This window comes from Micropterus salmoides, unplaced genomic scaffold, assembly GCF_014851395.1.
Source record: "Micropterus salmoides isolate LMB-PRFRI ecotype aquatic unplaced genomic scaffold, ASM1485139v1 Ms_hic_scaffold_22, whole genome shotgun sequence".
NCBI lineage: Eukaryota > Metazoa > Chordata > Actinopteri > Centrarchiformes > Centrarchidae > Micropterus > Micropterus salmoides.
In genome coordinates, this window is record NW_024041373.1 from 4,863,361 (window position 1) to 4,891,080 (window position 27,720).

Here is a 27,720-nt window from a genome sequence, read left to right on the forward strand (position 1 = left end):
CTCATCAAACCGCAGAAACATTTTCCTCATACTCTCACAGTCCTTTAAGTGCAGCTTGCCAAACTCCAGGTTGGCTGTCAGCTGCCTTTTGCTCAGGAGCTGCTCCGTCTGCTCACTCTGCCAGAGTGGCAGAGTGCTGCAGGGAATGTTTTTTCTTTTTGGCAGGTTGTCTCATTTCTGCAGACGAACCCTGCAGAGAGAGGACATTGATTTCTTAGTTACCAGCCTGACCAAGGCCCTCCTTGCCTATTTACTCATTTTGGCCAGATGGCCTACTGTAAGGAAAAGATAGTTTCAGACTTCTTTTATTTCACAATAGTGGAGTTTACTTTGCTCCTGGGAACTTTAAATGTTGCAGATTTTTTATACCTTTTCCTTGGAATATACCTCTACACAATTCCTTTCCTCCAGTATAGTTTCTTTGACTGTTTTTGATATGACAAACACTGAACTGCGGGACATTATATATACATATAATATCTACATCACAGTGGACTGTAGTCATGTATGGTGGCGCCTCAAGGTAAATAGCTTCATTTATATAGCGATTTTATCTAAAGCTCTGTACAAGGTTATGCTTATTCACGCACACATTTACACACCAGTGGCAGAGAGCTACCATGCTTGGTCTGGCCAAACATTGGGAGCAATTTGGGGTCCACTGCCTTGCCAAAGGACACTTCAACATGTGGTGGTGGAGATCACTGGATGACCCGCTCTACCTCCTCATCCACAGGCGCATTAAAGGAATAGCTCAGCATTTTGAGAAACACTGGGAATTAACCAGAAATGGCAGACATGAAAACTAGTTAGCAAGTCATCCACAGTGAAAAACAATGAACAAGTGACCAACTAAATACACCAGTGGGTGTGAACATAATCACACACACACAGGGGAAACCACTAGCTAATCACTGAACACATACACAGGAAGTAAAACAAGACAAAGACACTAAGGGCAGACAAACTACAAAGTAAAACAGGAAACACAAAACACACACGTCAACCACTCCAGAACCATGAAAAAACTACACTTGCTTTTTTTAAGGGGATGTACTGAATGATGGTTTAAATGGCCTCAATATTTATATTAAATAATTGAATAATAATCAATATGACTTTTATTTAACATTAATACCCTGCTCTTAAAAAAGATAAAACTGACAGCCACTTAATTTATTTAGTCTCATAACTCAAAACTATAAATGAATAATTAATTTAATAACTATAATCAACATTACCATCAATAGCTAGAAGGTTGAAGGAGGTTGACAACCTGCACTACAAGCGGAGCGTCTGCACAGAAGTACTGAGCGGACATATAAACTGGTGTTCCAGCATGTAACTCCCCCTAAAACCACAAAGAATGGAAGAAGAAGTTTGTTGATTGGCCAGTCAGTTGGCGGTCCACCACTGATCCAGACTGAAATATACATGTTAGCATTCTGACGTTTGTGTTTAGCTCAGCACCACTGTGTCTAAGAACCTCAGAGCTGCTAGCATGGCTGTAGTGTCTTAGTCTTGTTACATTTTTGTTTGGGTATGTTCATGTACACTAAGTAGGGCTGCACGATTTGGAGAAAAAGTCATATTGCAATTATTGTGAACAATATTGCTTAATTATCAAGGAGGATGATGGATGCATGAATTTATGTGAGTGAAGGTGTTGTAGTAGGCAAAAACAAGATAAATACCCAAAACCAAAGAAAAACAAACCTGGGAGAAAGACCCGGAAGGGAGGTCTGACCTCAGCTCAACAGCAGCTCCCTGCTGAATGAGAAGTTGCCTCCAGTTATCACAATCAGCTCTACTTCTACAAGGGAGAGAGAGATAGGCCACACCCACTCATGACCCTACAGGGCGTCACACAGCCAATAACGTCAATACGTATGATAGTATGATCACTATGGTAAATGTTCAAACAAGAAAATGCCTTAACTTCTGCTGTATATGTTTTTAAGTGTGTACCCATGTGCTTTAACTTTGTTTACACTGCTAAAAACAAACAAACACTTAATCATCACAGTATAACATCAAGTCAATTAAACTTCAGGGATATCAATCCGACCAGTTAGGGAGCTTAACGATTGTGAATCAATGTCACTTGTTTTGATGACACTGATGCACTGGAGAAGCAACAGCCTCAGACAACTGCTCTCTCCTTAAACTTCCTGACTGATTGTTCTCTAGTTTTGCATTTTGCTAGTGTCCTTGTCACTACTGGTGGCGTGAGGCGGTACCTGCATCCCATTCAGGTTGCACAGGAAATCCAGCTTCTCCAGGAGAGCACATCCATAGGTGCCGTCGCAAGATGTTTTTGCTGGGATTTCCAGCACAGTCTCAAGAGCATGAAGAAGATAACCAGGAGATGGGCCGTTACATGAGGAAAGCTGGACAGGGCTGTAGAATGGCATCAACTCAGCAGCAGACCAGTATCTGCTGCTTTGTGGGAGGAGGAACAGGAGGCCCCACAAAATGACCTTCAGCAGGCTACTGGTCTGCATGTTTCTAACCAAACTGTCAGAAACAGACTCTATAAGGGTCGCATGAGGGGCCCAACATCCTCTAGTGGGACCTGTGCTCACAGCCCAGCACTGTGCAGAGAAGACCAGAATTGGCAGGCATTAGCGCTTCACTCTCTTCCCAGATGAGAGCAGGTTCACACTGAGCATATGTGACAGACGTGAAAGAGTCTGGAGACACCGTGGAGAACGTTATGCTTCCGACTCCTCCTGGTGCAGTGGGCCCTCTGGCATGTTATGTATCGTGGCTGCCAAGTATCGCCACAGACTGTCCTGGAGCTCACGGATGCCCTGATCCAGGTCTGGGAGGAGATCCCCCGTGACCCCATCCGCCATCTCATCAGGAGCATGCCCAGATGCTGTCAGGAGTGCGTACAGGCACGTGTGGACCAAACACACTGCCGAGTCACAATATGTTGCCGTGATAAAAGTCACACAGGTTAGATCAGCCTGTGATTTCAGTTTTTCACTTTGATTTTCGGTGTGATTTTGAATCCAGCACTCAGGCGGCTGGTGATTTTGGTTTCTGATGATCGTTGTTACGTCATTTTGTTCTCAACTAATAAACAGTAAAGATTTTGAACTTTGAACTATTTTGTCCTTTGTTTTGTTTCGTTAGCAGTGATACAGCAATTGCTTAATTAAAATATCACAGTAGCTGCTAAAGGGGTAGCAGGAAATCAAGGGTTTGGGCCCAAAGCAGACAGCAGACGCAGAGCAGGGTCAGTGCAGTGATTTCAATGAGTAAGCCACAACAGGGGCAAAACGTACAGGATGGTGAAATGGCAGGCAGAGAGCTAAAACCAGGGAAAGTAGTCCAACACTAGCGAACAGATCTAAAGTCCTCCGTTCAAAATCCTGAAAAACAGGCAATGTCTAAAGTTAAACCAATAATCCAGAAAAAAGAGGGAAAAAAGACAGTAGGGAAAAATAGTTGTGACATGGGTCAGATGACAACAATGACCTGGCAAAGACAAAGGGAACAGAACAAACTAAATACTCTAGTGAGGACAAGATAATGAGACACAAACAATTACACAAGGGGGAAGTGAAGTGAACCGAAAGAGAAAAGAGGAAAATACCAAAGTAAAACAGGAAACAGGAAAAAACATAATGAAATAAACCAAACACAAGAGGAAAGGGAATGAATGAATAAATAAATAACATGGTGAAAACAACCTAAAAAACGCAGAGCAGGAATACACAAAGACAGGAAGAAAAGTTCAAAAAGACACAAGAGGAAGCATTCAACAAAATAAGAAAAATAATAACACTTAAACCCAAAACTGTGACATAAAACTACTGAACAAGCTTCAGCCAACCTTTTACAACCACCATCAGATGTTTTAAAATCTGATTATTTTTTTGCGAATACCTTGGAGGTCATTATTTTTTCTGTGTTCCACTTAGAACAGTCTCCAGTTAGCATTTTGTGTTGGATACACCCCAAAACCTGAAAAACAAACTGAGCCAAACTCTCCGGCATGCCTTCATCTGCCACTGCTTGACTTTCATAGTGCATGTATGCATGAAAACATGTTTTTCATGTTTTTACTACAACATGTCTGTGCTTTGATGTGTTCCAATGTGTTTCTGTGTTTGGCTTTAATAGTTTAAATGTGTGCCAAATGTGGTTGCCCTATCTTCTCACCGCAAAATCTGTATTTTTTATGCACTGGTGTTGTTTTAGAAATATATTTAGTTTGTTCAGGTGAGAAGGGTAAGGTGCTTTGGTGAAGGGGACCTCTTTATTTCTCCACTCTCTCTTTCATCCCCCCATGTATGTGCCTCCTACACTTTGGTGCACTACCCCCCCCTCTCCTCCTCTTGTCCTCCATCTGCGCTCCACTTCAGCCAACACGCCTGCCATCCAAGAGGAGAAGGGTGCTTGCTTCCGTTTGGTCAGCTCAGGGAAGCAGTGTTTGCACCCGGTGTCTGCCCAGCTGAGCAAACAGCTCTGCTGCTGCAGTGTGGGCAAAGCCTGGGGCCCTCGTTGTGACAAATGCCCCCCTCCAGGAACAGGTAAGGCCACCAGCCATGTCAGACATTTATCCTGCCTCAGTGAGAACTAAAGAGCCCAAGGCTTTCTTTTCTCAACTGTATGAAGAGAATATCATGCCAAACACCAATTAACAATCTTGCAGTTTAGTTTGGCCTTGCCTCAACACACTTGGACTTGTGTCCTGCAATACGTATTGCTTATTATAAGGATGCTCACACACAGATCAAAATGAACAAGCCAAAACAAACACCCAAACACCTGCAAAACTAATGACACGTCCATCAACCTCAGATGTACTTTTAGTTTCAAATGTTAGCATGCTAACCCATGGTAAAAATGACCTGTTAAACATCAGCACATCAGCATGTTGGCATTGTCATTGTGAGCATGTTAGAGCTCTGATGTTTGCATTTAGCTCAAAGCCCAAGTACAGCCTCACAGAGCCGTCTGCATGGCTGTAGACCTAAACTAGAAGCTTACCTGGTTTATACCACTGCCCGCTGTATTTTAGTGAAATATTATTGTAGCAGTAGTGGAGACAAGATGTCCTGATATACAAAAATAACTGCAAGCAGAGGCAAAGTATGAAGAAATGGACACATGTGCCTCTTATTAATGGACAACCCAAGTTTCAATTTAATGAGTCACAATGGCCACTTGAGTGCTGCCTTAAACAATCACAGTGTAAGATGCATTTTATTGTGTGTTGTAAAATTTATAAGCAGCACAAATATTTTGTGTTTGCATGAAGGACTTTGCCAATTTTTTGTGTGGTGATTCCTTCATATAATCAATGCTCTATCTTGGGATTAAACTGTTATAATTACGAGTACATCAGTAAATATTCTGTAAAAAAGGAGCGGTATTTTAAATTGTGTGTGAATTTCATTCTATATTAAAAGTCAGGTATTGAACTACATGAAGCCTTTCAGCTCTGGAGCTGTGGAGTCAGGATCTGTCGTTGCGAGTCACCTGCTGCCCCCGTGTTCCTGCTCGACACCCTCTGTTTCAATTATCATCACAGAGTACGGTCTAGACCTGCTCTTTTATGAAAAGCGCTCAGAGATAACTGTTGTTGTGATTTGGCGCTATATAAATAGAATTTAATTTAATTGAATGCAAACAGAAGCCATTCTGTTTTCAGTTCATTACAACAGCAATATAACGTCTAATAATCTTGCATGATTATAAACTCGAATAAAAGACAGGAATTTTAAAAAGGGAAGGCAAAAAAGATCCTGTGTGTGTCCCATTCTTTTTTCCCCCAGTTCGTACTGTCTGCATGGGTTTCACAGCTTGGCTAAGTAGTGGCTTTTAGTTGCTTTGAGAATACATAAACAAAACATTTTGCAGTAGCTATTGTCACACCCACATCTGCTACTTTCCTGTTTATCTTTTTTTCCCTACACAACTCATTATGTCAGTACAGTTTAGTAAGGCCTTTTTTTGGGTTTTGGGAAGTTGCAGTTGGTTCGACCTTTAAGATGCCTGTGCATAGTAATGTATTTTAAAATGTTTGGTTGTTGCAAGCATGTGTTACCTTTAAGCCTGATGTGCTGTCATGTATTTTGTGGCGATCATCATGGAGGTTTAGGTGGAATATATAGGATACAGTTTGACTTTAGCTGTTCTTGTGCATTATGTCATTGTTAGAGAAACAAATTACTGTGGTTGGAGAGAAAAGTTTAACTTACTTGTTGTCAGGCAGAATTTTGCTATTCATTTTCCATTCACATTCAGACCCTTGTACTTTCCCACAATGATCATCCAAAAAAACAACACAACATTATAGTGATAGCAATGATGATCTCTTAAGTGATTGCGCCTACAAAATAAAAGCATAAGAATGTCTTTACAGCAGTACTTTATGTCGTGTTTAATTGAGAGCTTTTACTTTTCAAAAGAGTCTTTGGCTTGCCTAACACACCTCTGAAAAAGTCGTCAGAAAACGTGAGATCGGAAACGCAGGAATTTCCTCTGCCTGGAGATACTCAGAGGCGTGTGACCTCTGACATGTTAGCAACTGTAAGTCGCTTTGGATAAAAGCGTCAGCTAAATGAAGAAATGTAATGTAATGGAACACACTCCTGCTTAATGTGAACATGTAAAACTATCTCTTCATAATTAATTTGTTGAAAAGGGAGAAAGGTAACACAAGCAACAAATGGGGATTGAACACACAAATCTTCAAACAGGAGTCCTGTGCACTACTGACTGAGCTAAACAGCAGCCAGTAAATGGCAGATTATAAATGATAAACTGACTATCTTCTGGCCTGTCATCTAATGACTTGAAAAAAATTTGGCCCGATGCCAGACTGATTTGCCGACCCCTGATCTAAGTCATCCCCTAATTACACCAGGTTATCTAAATAGAGCTACTTAGACAGCTTGCAAGTTAAATCTTAGTGATGGTAATTAGAATCATGTAATGCTCGTTGTACCCTTGACCTTTTACTTTAGCAGTGTTAACAGTGTTTGTCATGGCTTGAATGAACTGCATATTGTTTTGCAACACTTGCACAGAAGGGGTTTGCTGCTGCCTCATATTTACAGTTTCACAAAAAAAAAATGTGCCGGTGTGTGTTGATGAAAACTAGCGAAGCATTCCATTACACACGGGCATTTAGACTCTCCGGGTCCCTTGTCAGCATGGTGTAAAGCAGGCCATCGTAACTGCAAGGACTGGTATCAGATCAGAAAATGATTGACAAAAATGATTCCCAGCGGTGTTGCAGAAATGCCAGTCAATTCCTACATTGAGTCAAACTTAAAGCTAGCACTGAGTTAATGCCTGCATGGGTCTTTACCCGAGACCCAAACCCAGATTGTGTGTTTTAGAAAGAGAGGCATTTCTTAATAACTTAGATAGTTAGAGACCATCTTGTGATGGGATCAGCCGCGACACCCATCAACATGGTGACATTCTGACCCATGAGGACTCAGCAGTCATTTCTACATTATTACATCCATCGCCAGTCAGACCACACCGATCTTCAAACTCTGCCTTCATTTTGAACTCTACACCTTGCAAAGTTGTGATGCTATTCAGACTAAATCTGTCCACAGAATCAGAATCAGCTTTATTTGCCAGGTATGTGTACACATACGAGGAATTTGACTCAGGATTGTACATTGCTCACGATGTGCTTACTTAATACAATAATAAAATCAGACCCAGGCTACAGTATAGAAAACACATATATACACACTATAAACAATATATAAAATAATACTAATAGACATATACATCAGATAGGCATATTCAGGACCATACACTTTGGCAAAGGACTCACTTTTGCCATGATGACACACACAGACTCACAAGGTGTTAACAATACCAGCCATGCTAACACATAACCGAAATGCACCAAGTCTAAAGCTTTGTGCAACAAGGGGTACATCCCAAGTCTCTTAATTGCAGCAACATTTTCCTCACTTGGGTCTTTTCCTTGCATCTTAGTCCCTCCCACCAGTGTTACATGGAGAGACGCAAGGAAACCATACTAATACTAATACTAATACAGGCACACAGTCCGAGCAGCATGTTTTCTCTCTGTAGCTATTACCTGTTTAACAAACACTGACACATGAAGAACAACCTGTAGTCTGTATTTATACTGCATCCTGCTCAGAAGCACATGATCATTCCTATTAGCAAAATGCTTTTCTATTCATTATCAGCATCTGTATTTCATTATTATTATCTCCGATTTGAATAACCCAGAATATCATTATGCGTCAATCAACAGGTATCCAATAAGGGTGCATGTTGGCCAGTAAAAGGCTTCCGTGAAGGCTACTCTTGTGTATCCTCGCTCATGGCTCCACAGAGATCGCTCCTCGCTCCTTAGAGCAGAAATACGAGCTTTGGGTCGGCCTGCAAGATGGCGGACCAGAACAACTCAAGCGACGATTGAGGAGCGAGGAAATGACAAATAGGAGACTTGTGATGTACCCACTATGATTCCAACCCACCCAGAGACCTGATACTTTGTTGTGGCCCATTTATCCCACTGCATCCCACTGAGGGTAGTTGTTGTAGAAATACTGCAGTAGGAGAAATACAACTACTACTACTACTAGTAAGCTAGTTTGTCGGTTTAAACAGGGGAACAAAGAGGTTTACCAGAGCATTCTGACAGAGCTGTGAGGGGAGTGGAGGTGAGAGCTTGTAGAACACACAAATACATGAGGGATGAATGGGCAGCCCTGCCGAATGTTCACTGTGAATCCTTTTAAATACTCAACTAACTGAACATCAACGAGAGATATTAGTGGCTTTTTAGATGTGGTGCAGCTGAAGTTTGAGGGAGGATGCTTGGCATTGGTTTACTTAATTTTCCAGAAATTGGACTGGAAAAGTGTTACTACAGCTAACTAAGAGATGTGCACTGTAATGTGATGTCTATGAGTTCCTCATCACCTCTCCATGGGAGTTGACCTTTAGTCTTTGCATTCTTTATTTCACTATTATTTTATCTCTTTTTAGATGTCATTATCTCATTAATACCTCCATCTTATCATGTGGGAAATGTGTTCTTGGTAAAAAGTTGTTTAGATGAGTCATTGAAATTCTGACTCTGTAGCTTTATTGCCTTGTCAGGTCTATTTAAAATGTTGTGTGCATTCATGGAGACTAATTTGAGCCATTTGAGGATATAACTATAAAGTGTGCTGGTGATCCACATGAGGTTTTTTCTAGTACCTAACATTTGAACTTTGTTATTATTTACTAGTTATATTAGCATTGTCAGAAGCCTTGCAGCTTCTAAATGTGTAGACTATAATCTCTAATAGTCACACCAAAAGCATTTATAATAGATAATAGTATCAACATGTCTCTTTGTAAATATTATTTCCACTTGTATGATAAGCCCTTGTATTTCTTTTTATTACGTAGCTAAGTTCAAAGAGATCTGTCCCGGTGGAATGGGCTACACTGTTCTACCAAATCCACCTGTCAATAAGCCAGTCACCGTTTACCAGAAGCCCATTGACCCGCTACACCCTCAACCCCTGCCAACACCAGAAAGACCAGTGGAGGCTTTTGGCAAACCAGAAGAGATTATACCAGGTGAGTCTCTAGCACGTAACATTACCAGTGCACATTCAGTTGGTTTAGTTTAATTTGAAATGTGTAGCACAGGTTAAATCTAGCTTAGCACAGGCTAGATTCTTTACAACTGTAACGTGGGAGGAATACAGGTTAATGAAATCAAATAATAACATTGAGCAGTTGATTAAGATCAAAACGATGGCAGACCAATATTTATCCATTTTTAAAACACTTGTAGGGTCGCAACAGCCCAAACACCTTTTTATCTTCTTCCAGCTTCTCCAAGGTAGCCCAAATAATTCCTAGTCCAGCTGGAAAATGATGACCCTCCAGTGCGCACCAAGGTCTCCCACAAGTCTGTTATGCCTACAGCATTTGGAATGTTAAAACTTAAAAATCCTTTGAGGCTAACTCATAATAAAAGTTCACCATCAGTGATCATTTAGATGCCAACAGAAGGACTGGGTGTAATATTCTCTTTCAAAAAATAATATTACGGTCAGTTTAATAGCAAACACAACCCACGATCTAAATTGCGATTTTTTTCTCAATTTTGAAATGGTAGAATAATATTGATAAAATTGCACTAAACAGATTTCAAAATGGTGATTTAAAACTAAGTTTAATTTGAAGTTATAAATAGAAGCCAAAAGATAACATGACCATAAAATTAAAATTTTCAAGCACGTACGGTGACGTATTGTACACAATACAATACGTCACCATACGTCATTTATCCAATCAGCATAGCCAGCTAGATGGCTGCATCTGACATAGCGAACTTGTAACTCAGAACTGATCAGATGTTTCTGCTGTCGGCGTCTTGCCCGGTTGTGCAGAGTTCTGCATGCCTGCTTGTATGCACCTCGCGCTCATTTGTGCTGTTAAAGGAGGTGGATGCAAATCTCGGCAGGTAGCCTTCATCATCTGTTCTGCCGAAATATGCATTCACCACTTAAAGGTCCTTTTCAGGTTCTTTGCTCTGCACACTGATCAAAGGGAGTTATCACCGCATATTTTTGCTGAATCTCAATGAATGCTGCTTCTACTGAGTGTAATAAAATATTAACGACTCTAAACGTTCATAAAATATATTAATATATATACTTAGAATCATTTATCACCATTGATGAACCCCATAAAGGATATTATAGCGTTTAAAAGCATTATTTGGAGGTGCATGCAATTCTTGGAGGAATTCTTGTTAACCATTGATAGAAGGCAGGACGGATCCATGCTTTCATGTCATTTATGTCAAAATCTGACCCTACTATCTGAATGGCGCAGCTGAAATCGAGACTCATCAGACCAGGCAACGTTTTTTCCAATCTTCTGTTGTCCAGTTTTGGTGAGCCTGTGTGAACTGTAGCCTCAGTTTCCTGTTCTTAGCTGGCAGGAGTGGCCCCTGGTGTGGCCTTCTGCTCCTGTAGCCCATCTGCTTCAAGGTTCCACGTGTTGTGCGTTCAGAGATGGTATTCTGCATACCTTGGTTGTAACAAGTGGTTATTTGAGGTACTGTTGCCTTTTTCATCTGGAACCAGTCCGCCCATTCTCCTCTGACATCAACAAGGCATTTTCGTCCACACAACTGCCGCTCACTGGATGTTTTCCCTTTCTTGGACCATTCTCTGTAAACCCTAGAGATGGTTGTGCATGAAAATCCCAGTAGATCAGCAGTTTCTGAAATACTCAAACCAGCCCGTCTGGCACCAACAACCATACCACCTTCAAATTCACTTAAATCCCCTTTCTTCCCCATTCTGGTGCTCAGTTTGAACTTCAGCAAGTTGTCTTGACCATGTCTGCATGCCTTAATGCATTGAGTTGCTGCCATGTGACTGGCTGATTAGCTATTTCTGTTAACAAGCAATTTAACAGGTGTACCTAATAAAGTGGTCGGTGAGTATGAGGCTTAATTGATGTCCTTGATCATTGTAAATGCACAGACTATGGTCACAAATATATATATATGATAATAATAATAATATATATTTGTCAACACAAAATGCAATCTACAAATATATTTGAAATTTGTCATGATCCATAAATATAAAACACAATACACAAAAAGAAATCAGTCACTAGTTCTAAACCATAATACCATAATGAATGCAAATTATTACAAAAAATAGGCTAATTGGGCTTCACATACTATGATTCACCCAAGTAAAAATTATATACATTCATAACTGAACACATTAATTAATTACTCATTGTATCTTAATATCAGAGGCTTATACATTTACAAAGGCTGCCATTTTTAACAAAACACCAATATACTGTCTAAACACAATAGGCAGCGATTAAGGCAGCAAGATAGCCGCTGATTATTCTACAGAGTGAGGTAAGCTAAATCAAACCTTACAAGACGTCTCCATGAATCTCACAAACTAAGCACACTAATAACGGGGAACACTAAGCAATGTACAGACTAATAACAATTATTTTATTTATACTGTTTAAGAAACTGCAGGAGAAATTGGTTTGCACAAAATCTTTTCAGACCTCATGGGTAAGTAGGAGCAGAGATAGACCACAGCAAACATAGATTGTAAATATTAAACTTTATTACAAAGGCATACTTCACCAACCAAACTATGAATGGGTGATAATAATTCAGCACATGAGTTATCATGGAACCCACATGAACACAATTAAAGTCCACACAGGATTAATTACACAGAGTGCAGTCTGGAGTGGCATATCTGGGTCCACATAGCATGTGCGTCTTCCCACAAGAAAAACTCACACAACAGAGCAACCATGAAATAAAAACGATTAATTTGTAATGAATACGGAATATTAACACACCCTGTCCCCATTACCACATTAATACATCATCAGTGACAACATACATCAGCAGATGCGTTGATGATGTGGTGATCACTAAGACAATAAAATCATTCCCCTGGATGAATGGAGAGGTGAGGGCTCTATCCAGAGCCAAAAAAGCTGCCTTATGGTCAGGTGGTAAGGAGGCCAAGTGGACACAGCAGCAGAGACTGGAGAGAAACCTCAACACCAACAACAACAACAAAGATATGTGGCAGGCCATCAAAAACATCACAGGCTACAAAAGCAGGAGCACCCCCCATCATGTGTGAGGCAACATTACCAGATGAACTTAACACCTTTTATGCTCACTTTGATCTCCTCAACAAGGAGTCAGCTGTAAAGTCTACTCCACCTCCAGAGGACCGGCCCCTGTCAGTATCCACAGCAGATGTGAGAGTAAATATGAGGAAAGCTGCTGGGCTTGATGACATCTTTAGCAGTGTAATTAAAACATCATTAGCTAGCTGATGTTATTATTGGAATTTTCAACATCTCACTGTCTCAGGAGAGGGTTCCCACCTGCTTCAAGACAGCCACCATCAATCCTGGACCTAAAAAGTCTGCAGTGTCCGGTCTGAACGACTACCGCCCTGTGGCTCTCACCCCCTTTCTGATGAAGTGCTTTGAGGAACTGGTTCTTCAGCACATAAAGAACAACATCCCAGCCAGCCTGGACCCTCAGCACTTTGCTTTCAGAACCAACAGATCCACAGAGGATGCCATCTCCACTGCCCTCCACTCAGCCCTCACACACCTTGAGAAAAACAACACCTACGTCAGAATGCTGTTTGTGGATTTCAGCTCAGCGTTCAACACAATCTCCCCATGAAGCTGATCAGCAAACTCAGCACTCTGGGCTTGAGTACAGCTCTTATTTTGAAAGGCATATTTAGGAGACATGACATCACAAAGCAAGCAATAGCCCTGATTGGACTGCATTTGTGGATCGTATTCACAGTCTCCATGGTAACAGTTTCAGAATGATTTGTAGACCAATGGAAATACAAATACACTGTGGTCTCAGAGATGACACTTGATTGCTGAATTTGCACAGAATTTGACAAAAGACTTTTTTTCTAAAACAGTAGTGTCAAAATTCTGAAAACAAATGTCAAATAGAATAGGACCCTCACACGCAGACAAATCATTTTGCATTCATTTAAATTCTGGTTTTCAAGTTACTGATTCATATTTGTTGATCATTTGTTGTGGATTTCAACAACATTTGTTTTGTGTTTACAAATTGTAATATGTATGTATTACTCACAGTGTGTGCATTTACAATGATAATGACATCAATTTACCCCCATACAGTTGCTTTCTCTTATTGTATGCATGAAAATACTACATACAAGATGAGATTAAGCTACCATACTTCTATTTAACACAAAGAAGTAATAAAGTAGATCACCAACTAATGACTGTTTTCATTATTGCATTGCATTGCATTAAAAAAACATAAATCATTTAATGTGAATTGTCAAAATGTCAGAAAAGGCTCTGGGAATTTATCATAATTTGTTCAATGTGATGTTTTCAAACAGCTTGTTTTGTCTGACCAGAAAATCCCAAAGAGATTTAATTTACAATTTTAAGTGTTTGTTGTTGTAGTACTAAGTGAATTTTCAATTTCTCAATGCACTCTAAACACAAAAATTTTGAGTTAGCAAGTTATGTCATGTCATTTTTCTAGGAGTGGACTGTATTTTAATTGCTGCTTCACTTGAAAGAAAACATGTAAATGAATGCGTTACAAACTGACGCCGATGGGTCTTGACTATGCGTCCATATGTGACGAGTTGGGAGTAAGAACAGTAATTGAGTCTCTGCTCTAAATCAAATCATGTTTATTTGTCACATACGCAGTACAATGTGTAATGAAATTTGTCACCATCACCTTTCAGCTGGACATCAACTTGCCTCCTAAGTGGAAAGCCACAGTCTAATTCTGTTGCTAATTACAGACTCCTACAACAGTTAGATCCTTGAGATTTTAAAACATTCATATTAATCAGCTGTCTTTCGTCTGGCAGTGACCGAACTCAGCGGAGTGTCAAAGAGATTCATATCTTTGAAGTATTGCATTAAGGCAATACATAATGAATCATTAGTACTGCTGTTTTGTACATTAATGTTTGAGGTGTGGTCTGAATTTATCAGCCCACTGAAAAGTGTCCCACTGAAAAATGCCTACACTACGTTGAGACACTGCAAGTTAATAAAACACATGCAAACACAAGAAAATAAAGAAAGGAATCTCACCAATTTGACAACATATATGTAGCATTTAGAAAAATACTGCAAATACAGAAAAAATAACCAAACAGGACACTAAAAAGTGATGAACATGGCTATGACTGTTTCCATGGTTTGGGTCAGAATTCTGCTTTTCCAGTTTGTAGGCTTTAAAAAAGGGAGATGACTAATAAACAAGTATTTTATTTTTCTGGTATTTTTGTCTAGAGTAAAGATGGGAATAATCAAGAAATCCTGTCTAGTAAATACTGAACTAAATGTCACTACTTTACAAACAGAGAGACACACAAAGGAAATGTACTATCCGAAATCTCCTCCCCCTCAAAAAATGTGATGTGTAACTTTTTTCAAACATCAAAGCTGAGGTCTGATCTCTCTGTTATCTTTCTGCTATCATTGTCAGTATGAAAACGCATGATAAAGTGTGTTCAAGCCATTTTCATCACTTATTTTGTGGATTTTGTTACGTTTTCTGTAACTCTGTATATGTGCATGTTTTTCAAATGCTGCACATGTGTTGATGAAGATCTTTTCTTATTTTGCTTATTTTTCTATTTGCACCTGTTTTCTAAGGTGCAGTGCATTGAGCTCTCAGGGCCACCGTACTACACTGAGGGATGAACAGCAATTACAGCTCCAAAGTAACACTAGAAACCTTGCTGTATGATACCTCTTGCATGTGATTATAAACCCAGATCCTAAAAGAAACATCCCTCATGTGACATTTGTTTGTAGAGGACAAGGATTAAAGTGGTTTGGACCACATTCTTTCAAACACAGCCCAGCCCACAGCCCTTCAGAAGAGGGAGAGAGAGGGGGAGATAAAGCTGGCTGAGAGAGGGAGAGGAGCTTCACCCTCTCCTGTTATTATTCAGGACATGCTTGGCAGCCACCAGGGGAAGGAGAAACTTGCAACATCTTAGCCAAAGCCAGACTTTGAGTCCAAATTACTGCTAAGCTTCGCTGGAGCAGAAGAGTATAGAGTTTTCCAGGCACACAGGACAGGTTTCAAAAACAATTGGACAGAAATCCACCACTCAAAATCTGTGTAGATTAGTATTTGGATACCACCAGATAGTAATGTGGCGCCTGGCAGCTGTACAGATTGGCATTTTGGAAGCACAGAAAACCGTGCTGGGTGGGAGGAAGAGAGGAGGGATTTTTTAATATCCCTGGTGTTGTTATATTTTACTATGAGTGTGGTCTGCAATGTTTATAACCTTTTCACAACATGAAACCACAGTCTATGAATAATTATTTAAGATAGTAACTCCCCATGATACAAACACTAAATTATGTTACAAACTTACATTTAAAATGTGTTATTTCTTTTTTTCTGTGGTCAGTAGCAACAACTGCACCAGATCAGGTAGGTTGGGAGCTTCAATGAGTGAAAATGTTGAAGCAGTTTGCATGCACAGAGCCGCTGAGGAATTGCAGAATCACCTTTGCATGAAGTCAGAAACGTTGCTGCATGACTTTCGGCTGGTCAGCACTAAGCAGTGAGTCAATGTGTACATTTTTAATAGATTCTCATTGTCCCAAAAATCCAGACAAGCAGTATATGCAGAAATGGCAGGCATTTTTCTTTCCGGCTTTTTGGCTAAGCTGTTCAGCTTTGCTCTGTTTTTAAACTGCGGTCAGTTGCCATGCAAGCTGAATGCTAATCTGCTTCACAGCACAATGCTTGTATTGCATGACAGAAGCAGTGTGCAAAGCTGAAATAATTAAATTTGGACTGAAAGTAATGCATACGGTGCTCTGTTGACCTTGTCCCTTTGTATTATTGTGTGTGTCTTGTCATTGAAGGAGCTGGTAGTTCCTGTGATTAGTAACAGGCCAGTAGTTGAACCTATCCTGCCCCAGCTATCTCCGGGTGTATCCACTGTCAAGATCGAGGCAGCTTACCCAGGTGTCTTCTTCAATACCCTTTAAACTCTGTGGTACGCTGGGCAGTTTAGGACATCTCAGGCACAGCTTGTCAAGCTCCGGGCACTTTGCCAGCCTCAACTGTACTACAACTGTAGTATATCAGGTCCAGTTGTACTGTAATTCACACTTGTAAGTTTGGCAAACGTGAGAAAAACAAATGATGCATGCTAATATAGCACTGAAAGGACAGGTAAGCTAAGAAAGACAGACTGCTGAAAGTACAGTGAGTCTGCTGCTGACGAGATGAGTCTGATGTCCTAAAAAGGCCACCGTACTGTGATCTTTCTGCACTAGCATTATAAGAAGTAGTTAAATTATATACATATATACTATTTATTTATGACATTTGCAACTGGTCTTTTAGTGTTTTATCATTTCAGAACATTGATCTCCTTTACTGATAGACCTGCCACTTTTTGGAGGTTCTGTGATGTACATATTACTTTCTAGTCCTCAGTATTTGATATTTATATGGTCATAAATTTATACAATTTATATGAAAAAGGCCCGAGCATGAAACATGCAATTTTGGCAACATGCTCAAAAATTCACCAAACTTTGCACAAAAACCAAATGTGGTGAAAATTTACCCGCCGTATGGTTTTTGCGCACGAGCATGGCAAAATGGCTCGCAAGCGCCCCCTAAAAAGCAGCCACTGGGCCACGTTTCACCGTATTGTACAAAATTTTTGTGGCATATGTATCGGGCCCAGACCTTCATAAACACCTCAGGAAGTGATGCCCTAAATCCAAAAGGAAGTCGGGCATTTTGAATTTAATGGTCATTTTTGGTGTTTTACAGGTGCGTACTTTAACAAACTCCTCCTAGGGAATTAATCAGATCGACTTAAATTTGTTCTGTGCATTCTAAAGGCATTGACCATGAAAAGCTGTGCTATCTGTGGGTTTTCGTGGAAGGGTGTGTACGTAGTGTGGCCTCGAATATCGATGATTCGCCATGAAACAGGAAGTTGTTATAACTTCAGTGTACATGCTCAAATCTCTAATGACCTTTACATGTTTGTTAGAGTCCCAACCTGAACACATTTACACACCAATTTTCACTCAATGTCATAGCACGGCCTACTGGCAACGGGAAGTAAACCCTTTGTGACACAAATCATTTGATATAATTTACATTGCATTTTCAAAGCGAGGTTCACGATTCATGTACTGGTACACACTATATAATTAGCGGTGTTGTCTACACAGGAAGTGGCGTTTAACTCCTTCATCACTGGTCCAAAACGCACTATAATTCAGGGCCGCGTCTCCTGACCTCCAGCCACTGTGCCTCAGCCGTGCCACGCGTCACGACGTGAGGTTCCAACGCTGCTTGCAGCTTTAATTGTTAATTATCATTCATACCAGTATAAACCAATATTTTGCAATAATAATAATTTCCATGTACAAAGTAATGTTGGGACACTTAAAAGGTTTCTTCAGCTTGAGCTCATGTATGTTAATGCATGATATTCAAGTTTAGATGTGACGTAAAAAATTATTTTCCTCTGAATATGAAAGTAGCATTAAATCACACGGCCGACAGCATTCATGGGTAAATGATTTGTTATCTTATTAGCTTGTAGTTATATAATGATGGACAACGAGAAACACTTATTGGGCACTAATAGATTTACCTGCCTGCTACTAAACACAATCCCTGTTTGTCTCCAAAACAACATGCAGTTGTAGATTTATCAGCTGTGTTTATATAATACCATCTTTTGTTAAACTTTATGCTGAAAGTGCTCTGTTGGGACATTGAGATGTGGAAACAGATGTGGTCATTGGTCTGAATGTTTGTAGAATCGTTCTGTGGTGACATGTTGTGTAATCTTCTGGACTGACGTACCTGGTCAGCAACAGTGCTTAGGTGGGCTCTGGCATTCAAATGATGATCAGCTGGTATTAAAGGTCTAATCTTTGCCAAAAAAATATTCCATACTGTTAGTCCAGCACCAGGGCTTTGTCTCTTTACCACAAACCAAGTTGAATCCTTGCATTCATGCAGTTTATGCCAAATTCTAACCCTCTCATCAGCATGTCGGACAACATTGCTCTTGATAGCTGCGAGGAGTGGTACTCAACAACTTAGAGGGTTAACGAAATGAACATTCAGGGTTGCCCTGCACAGTGCTAATGTACTCTTGTGTGTATACCTGTAGCCTTGCTGTTGCCTTGCAGGATGGTCATTCTCCTCTGACCTGTCATTATCGGTGCATATTCATTCACAACACTTCTGCTGAGCGAGGATGGAAGAGTCGGGTTGGCTGTCATCTGTCTGTTCAAATTTTTATACATCTTAGCCACTACTCGCTAGATTGTCACAAATTTTGGCAGGGATGTTCAAGGTCATTCAAGGAGCATGACATGGAATTATTTTGTCAACCTTTTGTTTAGCATCTATTTTGTCTGATCGTCACAGTGAGAGGAAAACAGCGAAATTAGACTGTAGAAGAGATAAATGAACAGGCTGATGACTGGATTGCACTCATAGATAACAAAAGGTATCTGCATTTTCATGTTTGTGGAGAATATAAGCTCTGGAAAGATAAAGTTACGAGTTGAAGGCATTGAGGTTTTTTTTAAGTAATGAGAGTTATACCACCTTCTGTTTCCAAGGCAGGTTTTAAGAAGAGCTAATACGGCTTTGTATTTTCTGCATAACAGTGAAAAGTTGTACTGTATTTTACAAATACAGGGAAAAAATGCATTCAAGATGTAAGTACCATGTTTGGAAAAAATGGGTAGCAATATCAACTGGATGGAATTAATGCCTGCAACTGTGTGTTTTGATTCGGTAGAGGTTGTTGAGAGGAGCTCTCCACCTGCACCAGTCGAGATCCTCCCATCTAATGCAGGCCAGGACATCGCTCCCACCCAGTCAGCTGGTAAGACTAAAACATTCTTTTCTTTTTTCCTCATCCGTTGTGGTCTATTCTCATCTGTTTTTAGAGTTCTCTTGCAAGTTAGTCAGGTGAAGCACAGCTGAAAGGGTGCTGGTTGCTAAATGAATAGTCCTTGGTGTGTACCTGATCCTCTCCAATGTGTCCCTTGTTCAATAAGACAGCTTTGGAGTTGTTCGGAGCCATATTTCCTCTTTTGATATAGCTAGGCTAGCTTTTTTCGGGGGGGGGGCACGGTGGTCCATGGATCACACTATGGCCTCAAAGCAAGAAGGTCACGGGTTCCCGGCCTTTTGTGTGGAGTTTGCATGTTCTCCCTGTGTCTGCGTGGGGTTTCCCCCACCATCAAAAACATGCTAGGTTCTTCAGTCAGTACCATTGACCAGACACTGATATAAAAATCAGGAGTTACCTTTTTTCTGCTGTCTCCACTTTTTGTGCTGAGGTTATATACATTTTATTTGAACATTCAAACTAATTAGTATGAAATATTTTTCTGAAATTTGTTCTTAGCAATTCACAAAGGTCCATTTACTAACTATGTGTTCGTCAGTGGATGGAGTTTCCTTAGTTCAGTATTGATTGAATATTGCAGAATACTTACACAGGAAGAAGCACTGTGGAATTCATCCACACATCCCTCTCAAAGACTGTTGGGCAACGAAACAAACAGGCAGACTGTGAAATCATGGCCATTCTATGGTAATGACTTGATTTCACTCCTAAATTTCAGGAGGGAGGGATGTAAACTTTTATTTGAAGCAGTAGCCGGGCCAGAGCATGCTGAACTCAAGAGGGAACATGACCAGTTGCACTTTAAGCAAGCATTTATGAAGAGTTGAAACAATAAGACATAAAGCTTGTGCGGTATCAAGAGGATAAAATGAGTTATTGATTTGAGAGATTGTCTTTATGAGTTGCTGTGGAGAAGTCAGTTTAAATTACAGAAAACAAGACAACTGGTAGGTTGTGTTAAAATGACAATAGTAAATGAAACTAATGAATCATATGAATTTAATTAACTGTTCAGATAACCGCATTGCAGTCACCCTGCCTGCAGTTTGGTACACAGTGTGAACTTATCGTGCTTTCATATTAAGCAGTTAACTTTATTATTAAGCTCTGTATAGTGTGTGGGACTTACTGTATAATTAGTTCCAAAACTGCTGCTGTGCTAATACCCTCTCTCTCTCTCTCCCTCTCTCTTTTGGACCAGAGGTGGATCAGTGCCAGATCAGCCCTTATATTTGTGGCTCAGGGATTTGTTACAACACAGCTGAGAGTTACACCTGCCACTGTGATGAGGGATACCGCCTGAATGACGCCCAAACCACCTGTGTAGGTGAGGAATCCAGTGGTCAAAGGTGGTTATTGAGGTCAAAGGTCATCTTGTGCAGCTTGTCCCTAAATTATAACAAGCTGTGAGTCGGGCGATTTTACCTGAAGCTCTGCATCAGTGTTCTCTATCATGCTAAGATAACATGCTGTCCTACAATAGGTTGATTGTTTTAGAAAATAATCAGCAGATTACTCCATAATGAAATGAGTTGCAGTCTGATTCTGAAATATTTAAAAGATTAGCTCAACTAATATATATATTTACAACAAAATGACAAACATGGTGTTAGCCACTTCAGCTAAATAGAGGAGTTAAGCATTGTGTTCCCTCCAGGTGTAAACTGATGTTGTCCTATGTCGTGTGCTCTGGTGTGTATGTGCAGATGTAGATGATTGTCTGGAAAGCCCATCTTTGTGCTTTGGCGGTCGCTGCGAGAACACAGAAGGCAGCTTCCTGTGTGTTTGTCCGAGGGGATTCCTCGTCGATGAAGAGGGATCCAGCTGTGTTGGTAAGTACTCAGCTCATGCTGCCAAAGCATACTTTGATGCTTCTTTGAAAGACTCTGTTACATGTAGACAATTTGTTCTGTTTTCCTATGCACACACACAAACACACACACACGCACGCGCAAACACGTGTAACAGGCTGAATGTAACACACACCAAAAGCAGAAACTGATGTAATGAGTTCTGAATTTGGTGAAGTGATACTCATCGTTCTCTCCCATCTAAAAAGGACTGCTAAATATTCTGTTCTACTGTCTGCACTGGTTGGTGTGGTGGCATTCCTGAACTCATATGATTGGCATGAGTCAGATGACTGAGCTAAGAATATCTTAATGTTTTGAGATGTGTTGTGTAAATGGGTTGTCTTTATCTTTTGTTCCACACTGAAAACTTTGCTTCATTCTGCCACTTTGCTCGTCACCTTGGAAGTGAAAAGCAGTATTACAGTAAACATACCAGTGTAATTCATACCTTATCTACAATAGGAAATGATCGAGAAAAAGTCTAAAGTCATGCCACGATTGCCCCAACTGCCTGTATTGTTCATTACACTCCACCAGGAAAGTGGTGGTTGGAACTAACAATTTATCCTATAAGTCAATATTTTTGTCATATTGTTCTTTATTGTTTCCATGAAAAACATTTGAGTGGATAAAAAAAATAAGAAAAAATTAAATAAATACATGAAGAAATAAAATTTAGGATTTTTAGGAGTTGTCAGATTTAAGCCCATATCTGCTGTCAACCCTATTGACAAAAATAGTGACCTAACATCTGATCTCCTTCTTTTCCTGGGTATTTACCCCATTGATGCCTTACATGCAAATAGCTCTTACTAGTATTTATTATCACTTGTAGATCTCTCACTGTATAGATGCTTTATTGATGCTTGTATGTTGTTCCTCAAATGTAAGTGGCTTTGGATAAAAGCGTCTGCCAAATGAGTAAATTTAATGTAAATGTAACAACAGCAGCAGCGTAATAAATGTAATAATTGGTACTGAAGGAAATATCTTAGGATCATTAAAAATAAAAAGGCTTACAGTGCGTTTGGATTATTCAGACTGAACATGATGCCTTTACTGTAAATTGACTGACTGACAGACATTCCTGCTGCTAGAAGGTGCACATTTCATGTCAAAACATGCAGAAAGTGCAGCATTAAGCATTATGACAAATATGCTCTGGACAACTAGGGCCTCTGGCACTCAACAAGCATAAGCTCTGCACACTAACAAGTGCACACTAATAGAACCATATATTATTAAGTCAGTGGAATTTTGGACGAGACCGGTGACCACATTGTTACCAGCGTCTGCACCACCATCCTGCCTGCTTCAGCCCCCTTATTGGGATATAAATATGAGTCACTCTGTCATTACGTGGTTTCCTGCCATTTCAACGCAGCTTTCCCCACCCACCAAAATGATACTGAATTAGGGCTGTGAGGGTAAACAGTCCTCATGGTTATTTCCCCAGAGCTGCAATAAAATCTCTTCTCCTCAGCTGTGGAGGATGAGGGATCAGATTATGACTTCTTAGAGAGGTTTATATGGTTGGGGAAATGCAATCAAGGCATCTATTAATAAGATCAATAAAAAACAAGCTCAAGAGTAGAAGTTCTTAGACACATCCTAAAAATCCTAAAAAAGAGTCATTACACTGTGGTGCAAAGCCAACCAAGCAGACATTCCTACCATACATATTTGACTCCTGGACCTGTCTGCACGGGCGCTATTATTCAGTCAAAGCTTCAGAGATTAAAGAGTCACTACAGTCATCCATCCAAAGGAAGCTTAGACATGGAGATTAGACTTTATAGTGTACAGTGTGTTTGTAGAGCCTTTTCGCTGAAAACACCTGCCAGCTGTGGCCACAAGTGACAGAATGAGAGCTGTGAGCCTGAACTAAAACGGTAAAGATGAACAATGAGCTGAAGCTTACTATAAAGTTCTATAAAGCCGAGGACATGTGACACCTTGTTATTATAAAAATTAATTGATTAAATTCCTTTGACTTTCCCTTCTGTTTGTTGTCGTCATGTAGAAATGGCTCCTGCGCACAGGGTCTTCTGATTCTATGTTGTTACTGAATGATTCTGTGGCGCGTGACTTACATCCAGTGTCAACTCTCAGTGGGGAGATTTGCAAGTAATGATGTGGAGGTCAGGGTGGTGATAGGCGTGTCGCGGTTCTGTCTTATTATTAAAAGAGCACTCCTCATTTTAGCTTTTAGACACTTATTTTAAGTATCAAAATTGAACCAGCAGAAGCAGACATAATCTTTTTTCCCCAAACTTTTAGCCCAGCTCCTAGGCTGCGACAAAGATGGGAGACCAGACAATCTTACAAGCTATGAACAAGCATATTTATTTCCAAAATAATAAGAACGGAAAAAACGTGGAAGTCATCAGTCAGTAATGTAAGCATGTGTGAATATCTGCAACAAACAAACCAGAACAGCCTGCGATTGGAAGAGAGGATCTTCCCGTGGGAAGGTGGTGGTGAGCTTTGTAAGGCCCAGGTGTGACCCATGAAAGTGATGAGGACCCTCCGCCCTGACCCTGAGCCTGCAAACAAAAGGGAAAGATCAAAACAAAGGACACAGGGACACCTAGTGGAACGGAGGGGTCATCACACGCAGTTTAGTCTGAGATTCAGGTGTATTATGCTCGTAGCTAGGCTTTGAGCCTCTAGCCTCAAACAGAGATGAGGAGCAGGCTGCAGAGGTCTCACTGTCTTTGATTTGAGTTCCCCTTTAATTTAATTCCCCTTTGATTGCTTCTTTTTTCAGCCACAACCTTTCCCTTACTTTAAAGCTGCACGAATCAACGTTTTACGACACATTAACAGTGTTTCGTGTGTAGTGTAAAGTGGTGCTTGTAGTGATGAACGCACTGAGAATTATCCCCCTACTCTACTGCTCAGGAACCTGGTAACCTCAGGTGGAGACCAAGCAGAGCTGAAAAGAGAGAGGATATTCTAGCTGGGCCGCTAATGTTTCTCCATGTCTGCTGGATGTGTAAATAGACAACTGTTCCGCTGTCCCCAAGTGGCCAGAACCTACCAGTCTTTGTCTAACCATAACCATGTGTTAGAGGGTGTCATCAAGTCCTGGCTATGTATGTTTGCTTTATAGATATTGTGACAACCTGCAACTACCAGGTTGCACCGTCTCGTTACTGTATGCTACTTTGATGAACTGGTTTGAACTGTGTATGTGATGAACTGGATTTATGTTGCTACTTTGGTTGAACTGGATGGAAAAGTAAACTGAAGCGTAACTCGGAGTTGAATTGTGAGTTGATTGCATTGTGTTCATTTTGTGGTCTACTTTTGTTGTGTAGTTTTATGAAATACAATCTAGTGGTGGCTGTCTTATCTTAACTGTTATATCACTCAACATGAGGGTGTATGTTCTATATGTGCATCCTTTGTGACATTTGTTGTGAACACTTTTAAAGAAATCTTAAAATCTTTAATGTCAGGACAGAGAACTCACTAGCACGCCTGATAAAACTAAAACTGAACCACAAAAGGCAAAGTTTCACAAATACATTTTTTCTTTCACAGATTTCGATGAATGTGCAGACAGGACAGTGTGTCCTTCTGGTATCTGCTTCAACGTGCCGGGGAGCTACAACTGTGGCTCCTGTCCTAATGGCTTCTTGGCACAGGGAGGCCAATGTGTTGGTAAGTCTAACACTCTGAGTGTGTGTGTGTGTGTGTGTGTGTGTGCGTACACTATGTACTGTCTCTTGCCCTTGGAAGGAACAGATGCGTGACGCAGGAAGTAAAATAGGTTAGAGCTGAACAATTTTACTCCTGACTTGTTAAGGCAACATACATCCGCTTTAAAGGGTCATTTCGGTCTATATTCGGCTGCTGGGGCTTCAACGGCGGCACAACAAATGCTTTTTTTTGCCACAGACAGGTTTAGACTGTTACATCATGGAAAGGAATCCCCTAAGAGGGACTCCTGGTGACACCCTTTGTTTTTATGAGGAAACTGAAGTCTCGCTTTAGGACAGTTCTCTCTCTGAAATCTCAAGAGAGGAGAGTTGTTGCAGGGAGACGACAGTGGAAACGTGAGTCAGAACTGTAGAGAGGAGTTTGTTGTGTTGGAGTAACATTTGGAAATAAAGTCTTGCAAGCACTACCTCTATGAACACAAAAACTCCTCAGCATTCAGAGAGCTGCCTCTGTTCAACAGATCAATAAAGTCCCGTTTCAACACGTCAGACTGTTGCTTCAGGTCATCAGATGGAGCTACAGGGTCCTGCAGCAGTGGTGCAAGCCTGTTCTGCAGGTGAACACTTGATTGTTGGGAAGGTTTGTTGCTAACTCTCCCACTTGCAGCTGTCCACGACTGTACCCTACCAAGAACAGGGGTTCAAGAGGGGCTCTGCCTGGATGACCATGATGATAACTACCCAGTTGCTTCACAAATCTCAAGGCTCTGCCTGGTACTCTTCCTTCCAATTCCCAAGGAAATGATTTACTCCCAGGCTTTGCTCCAAGAGAGTTCCAGGGACTTGTAAATGTATTACCCGGTACACAGGCCTCTTGTTTCTTGGTAGTCCTGTGTGTTAGCATGCTCTTTGAGTCCATGGTAAAGTATTCCCACGCACTCTGCTCACTTTCACATTCACTTCCAACCGGTGGATTTTGTTTTCCAGCTCTGCAATTTTTTGTAGATGTTTATGGAAGTTGTCCAGGGAGAAGGGGGGGGGGGCATCGTGCTGCTAATTAAATACAACGTTTCCAGTCACTGCAGTACAGGCTTATGCTGTTGGTAGTCCGTGCTCATGTAGTTCTGGAGAGTTCATAAAAGTCATAAAATATGGCAATGGTCTACTTTATCTAAATAAATCACAGTCTTATTTATAGAAGAAGTATCCAGGAGCTGCTGCTCATAATGTCTAGTAAAAAAACCAACAAGAATCTCAGTAAAACAATGCAAACAGAGGCGAGAGCAAGCGTCTAGCATCAAATGATATAGAAAGGAGTCCAGGAAACCCATGCAGAATAAAATATCGCAACAATCAAGCAATAAAGCCAGCGAAGCATTCCAAAGCACACAGTATGGCAGACGTTTTCCTGGAAACCTAAGGTGTGCCCATCTCTCCTCTTTCAGTAGTTCGCTGCTCCTGTGTCCCATGTGACACAGGGTTAGCCGTGAGGTTTTGACTGTTCACACCACACGAGGCGAGCCAAGCCACAGTGGGGTGGCAGTGAGTGGTGGTGGTGGCGAGAGGAAATAATTAGGCCATGCAACAGAGTCCTTTATAGAAGTTAATAACCCAGCTCACAGATGTTTACATGACACTGCCAAACTCAGGGAAATGTCACATCGTCTGGAGTGTGTGTGTGTGTGTGTGTGTGTGTGTGTGTGTGCAATGTGTTTTAGCTACTTCTTATACACATACATACAATGTGTTCTTTATTTTTACACCTGAAAACAAGTTTATACTAAAGAAAAGGGATCAGTGGAAATGCACCACTGACCACATTTTTTATTGTTTTGTTATTGTTTATTTACAATTTGGGTTTTATTTTTGTAACTCTGGCAATTAGTTCAGCTACTCACAAGTTGCTGCTTAGCTCTCAGAATGAGGCAACATCACTAAAGACAGATCTAAGCTCTGGTCTAGTGGTGTCTTGGTTGGAGGGTATACTGTGTTATTAACAACCATTGACAACAATGTGAGAGCGTTTTACACTACAGCAGACAGCTAACTTGAACACCAACATACTGGATGTCAAAGCAGCCACAGCAACTGCAGTCAGCTGCAGGAACTAATGCATGGGAACTGAGGGAGATGAAGAGGAAGAGACAGGGCCTGGACAAGAGGGAGAGATGTGACCCACGACAAGTTCATGATAGTTTCTACCAACACAGCTTAGTGAGGATCCAGACGTTTCACTGAGGAGACGTCTGTCTGTCACTGTCAGCAGAGACTCCAGTCTGCAGTGGAGTGAAGACACTTCACTGATACACCACAGAGCTGCAGAGGAACATTGGGATTCATCTCAATGTCATCTGTCTGTTCATATATTCTCTCTTTCTCTGTCTCTCTCTCTGTGAGTCTGCATCCCACTTTTTTCGATGGTTTTTATAATGCGTTTAGGGGTGCTGTCGGGGTTGCTGCACCCCTTCTTCCTGTCCGCACACAGAGTGAATTAAGAAGGTTTAGTTTATTTTAAAAGTTGGTAAATTATTCAATTCTTGCATTTCAGTCGGGGCCCTTTGGAGGGCGGGTACAAACAGCAGCGGACCGTGAGGAGATATTTGCTGAATTGGACAAAAAGACATGCAATGGTTTAGGATTGCATACCTCATCTGTAATGGCGAAAGTGAG

The 27,720-nt window shown here is 40.8% G+C and overlaps 1 protein-coding gene across 1 annotated transcript in view; it reads left to right on the forward strand.

The window, feature by feature from the left end:
• Window positions 1-27,720, forward strand: part of ltbp1 (latent transforming growth factor beta binding protein 1) — a 156,976-nt gene that overhangs the window by 102,061 nt on the left and 27,195 nt on the right. Inside the window, 8 exon segments of the mRNA XM_038737681.1 lie at window positions 4,377-4,544; window positions 9,427-9,600; window positions 16,020-16,042; window positions 16,483-16,585; window positions 19,413-19,499; window positions 20,731-20,856; window positions 21,236-21,361; window positions 24,932-25,051. Of these exon segments, the coding sequence (XP_038593609.1) occupies window positions 4,377-4,544; window positions 9,427-9,600; window positions 16,020-16,042; window positions 16,483-16,585; window positions 19,413-19,499; window positions 20,731-20,856; window positions 21,236-21,361; window positions 24,932-25,051 (927 nt within the window).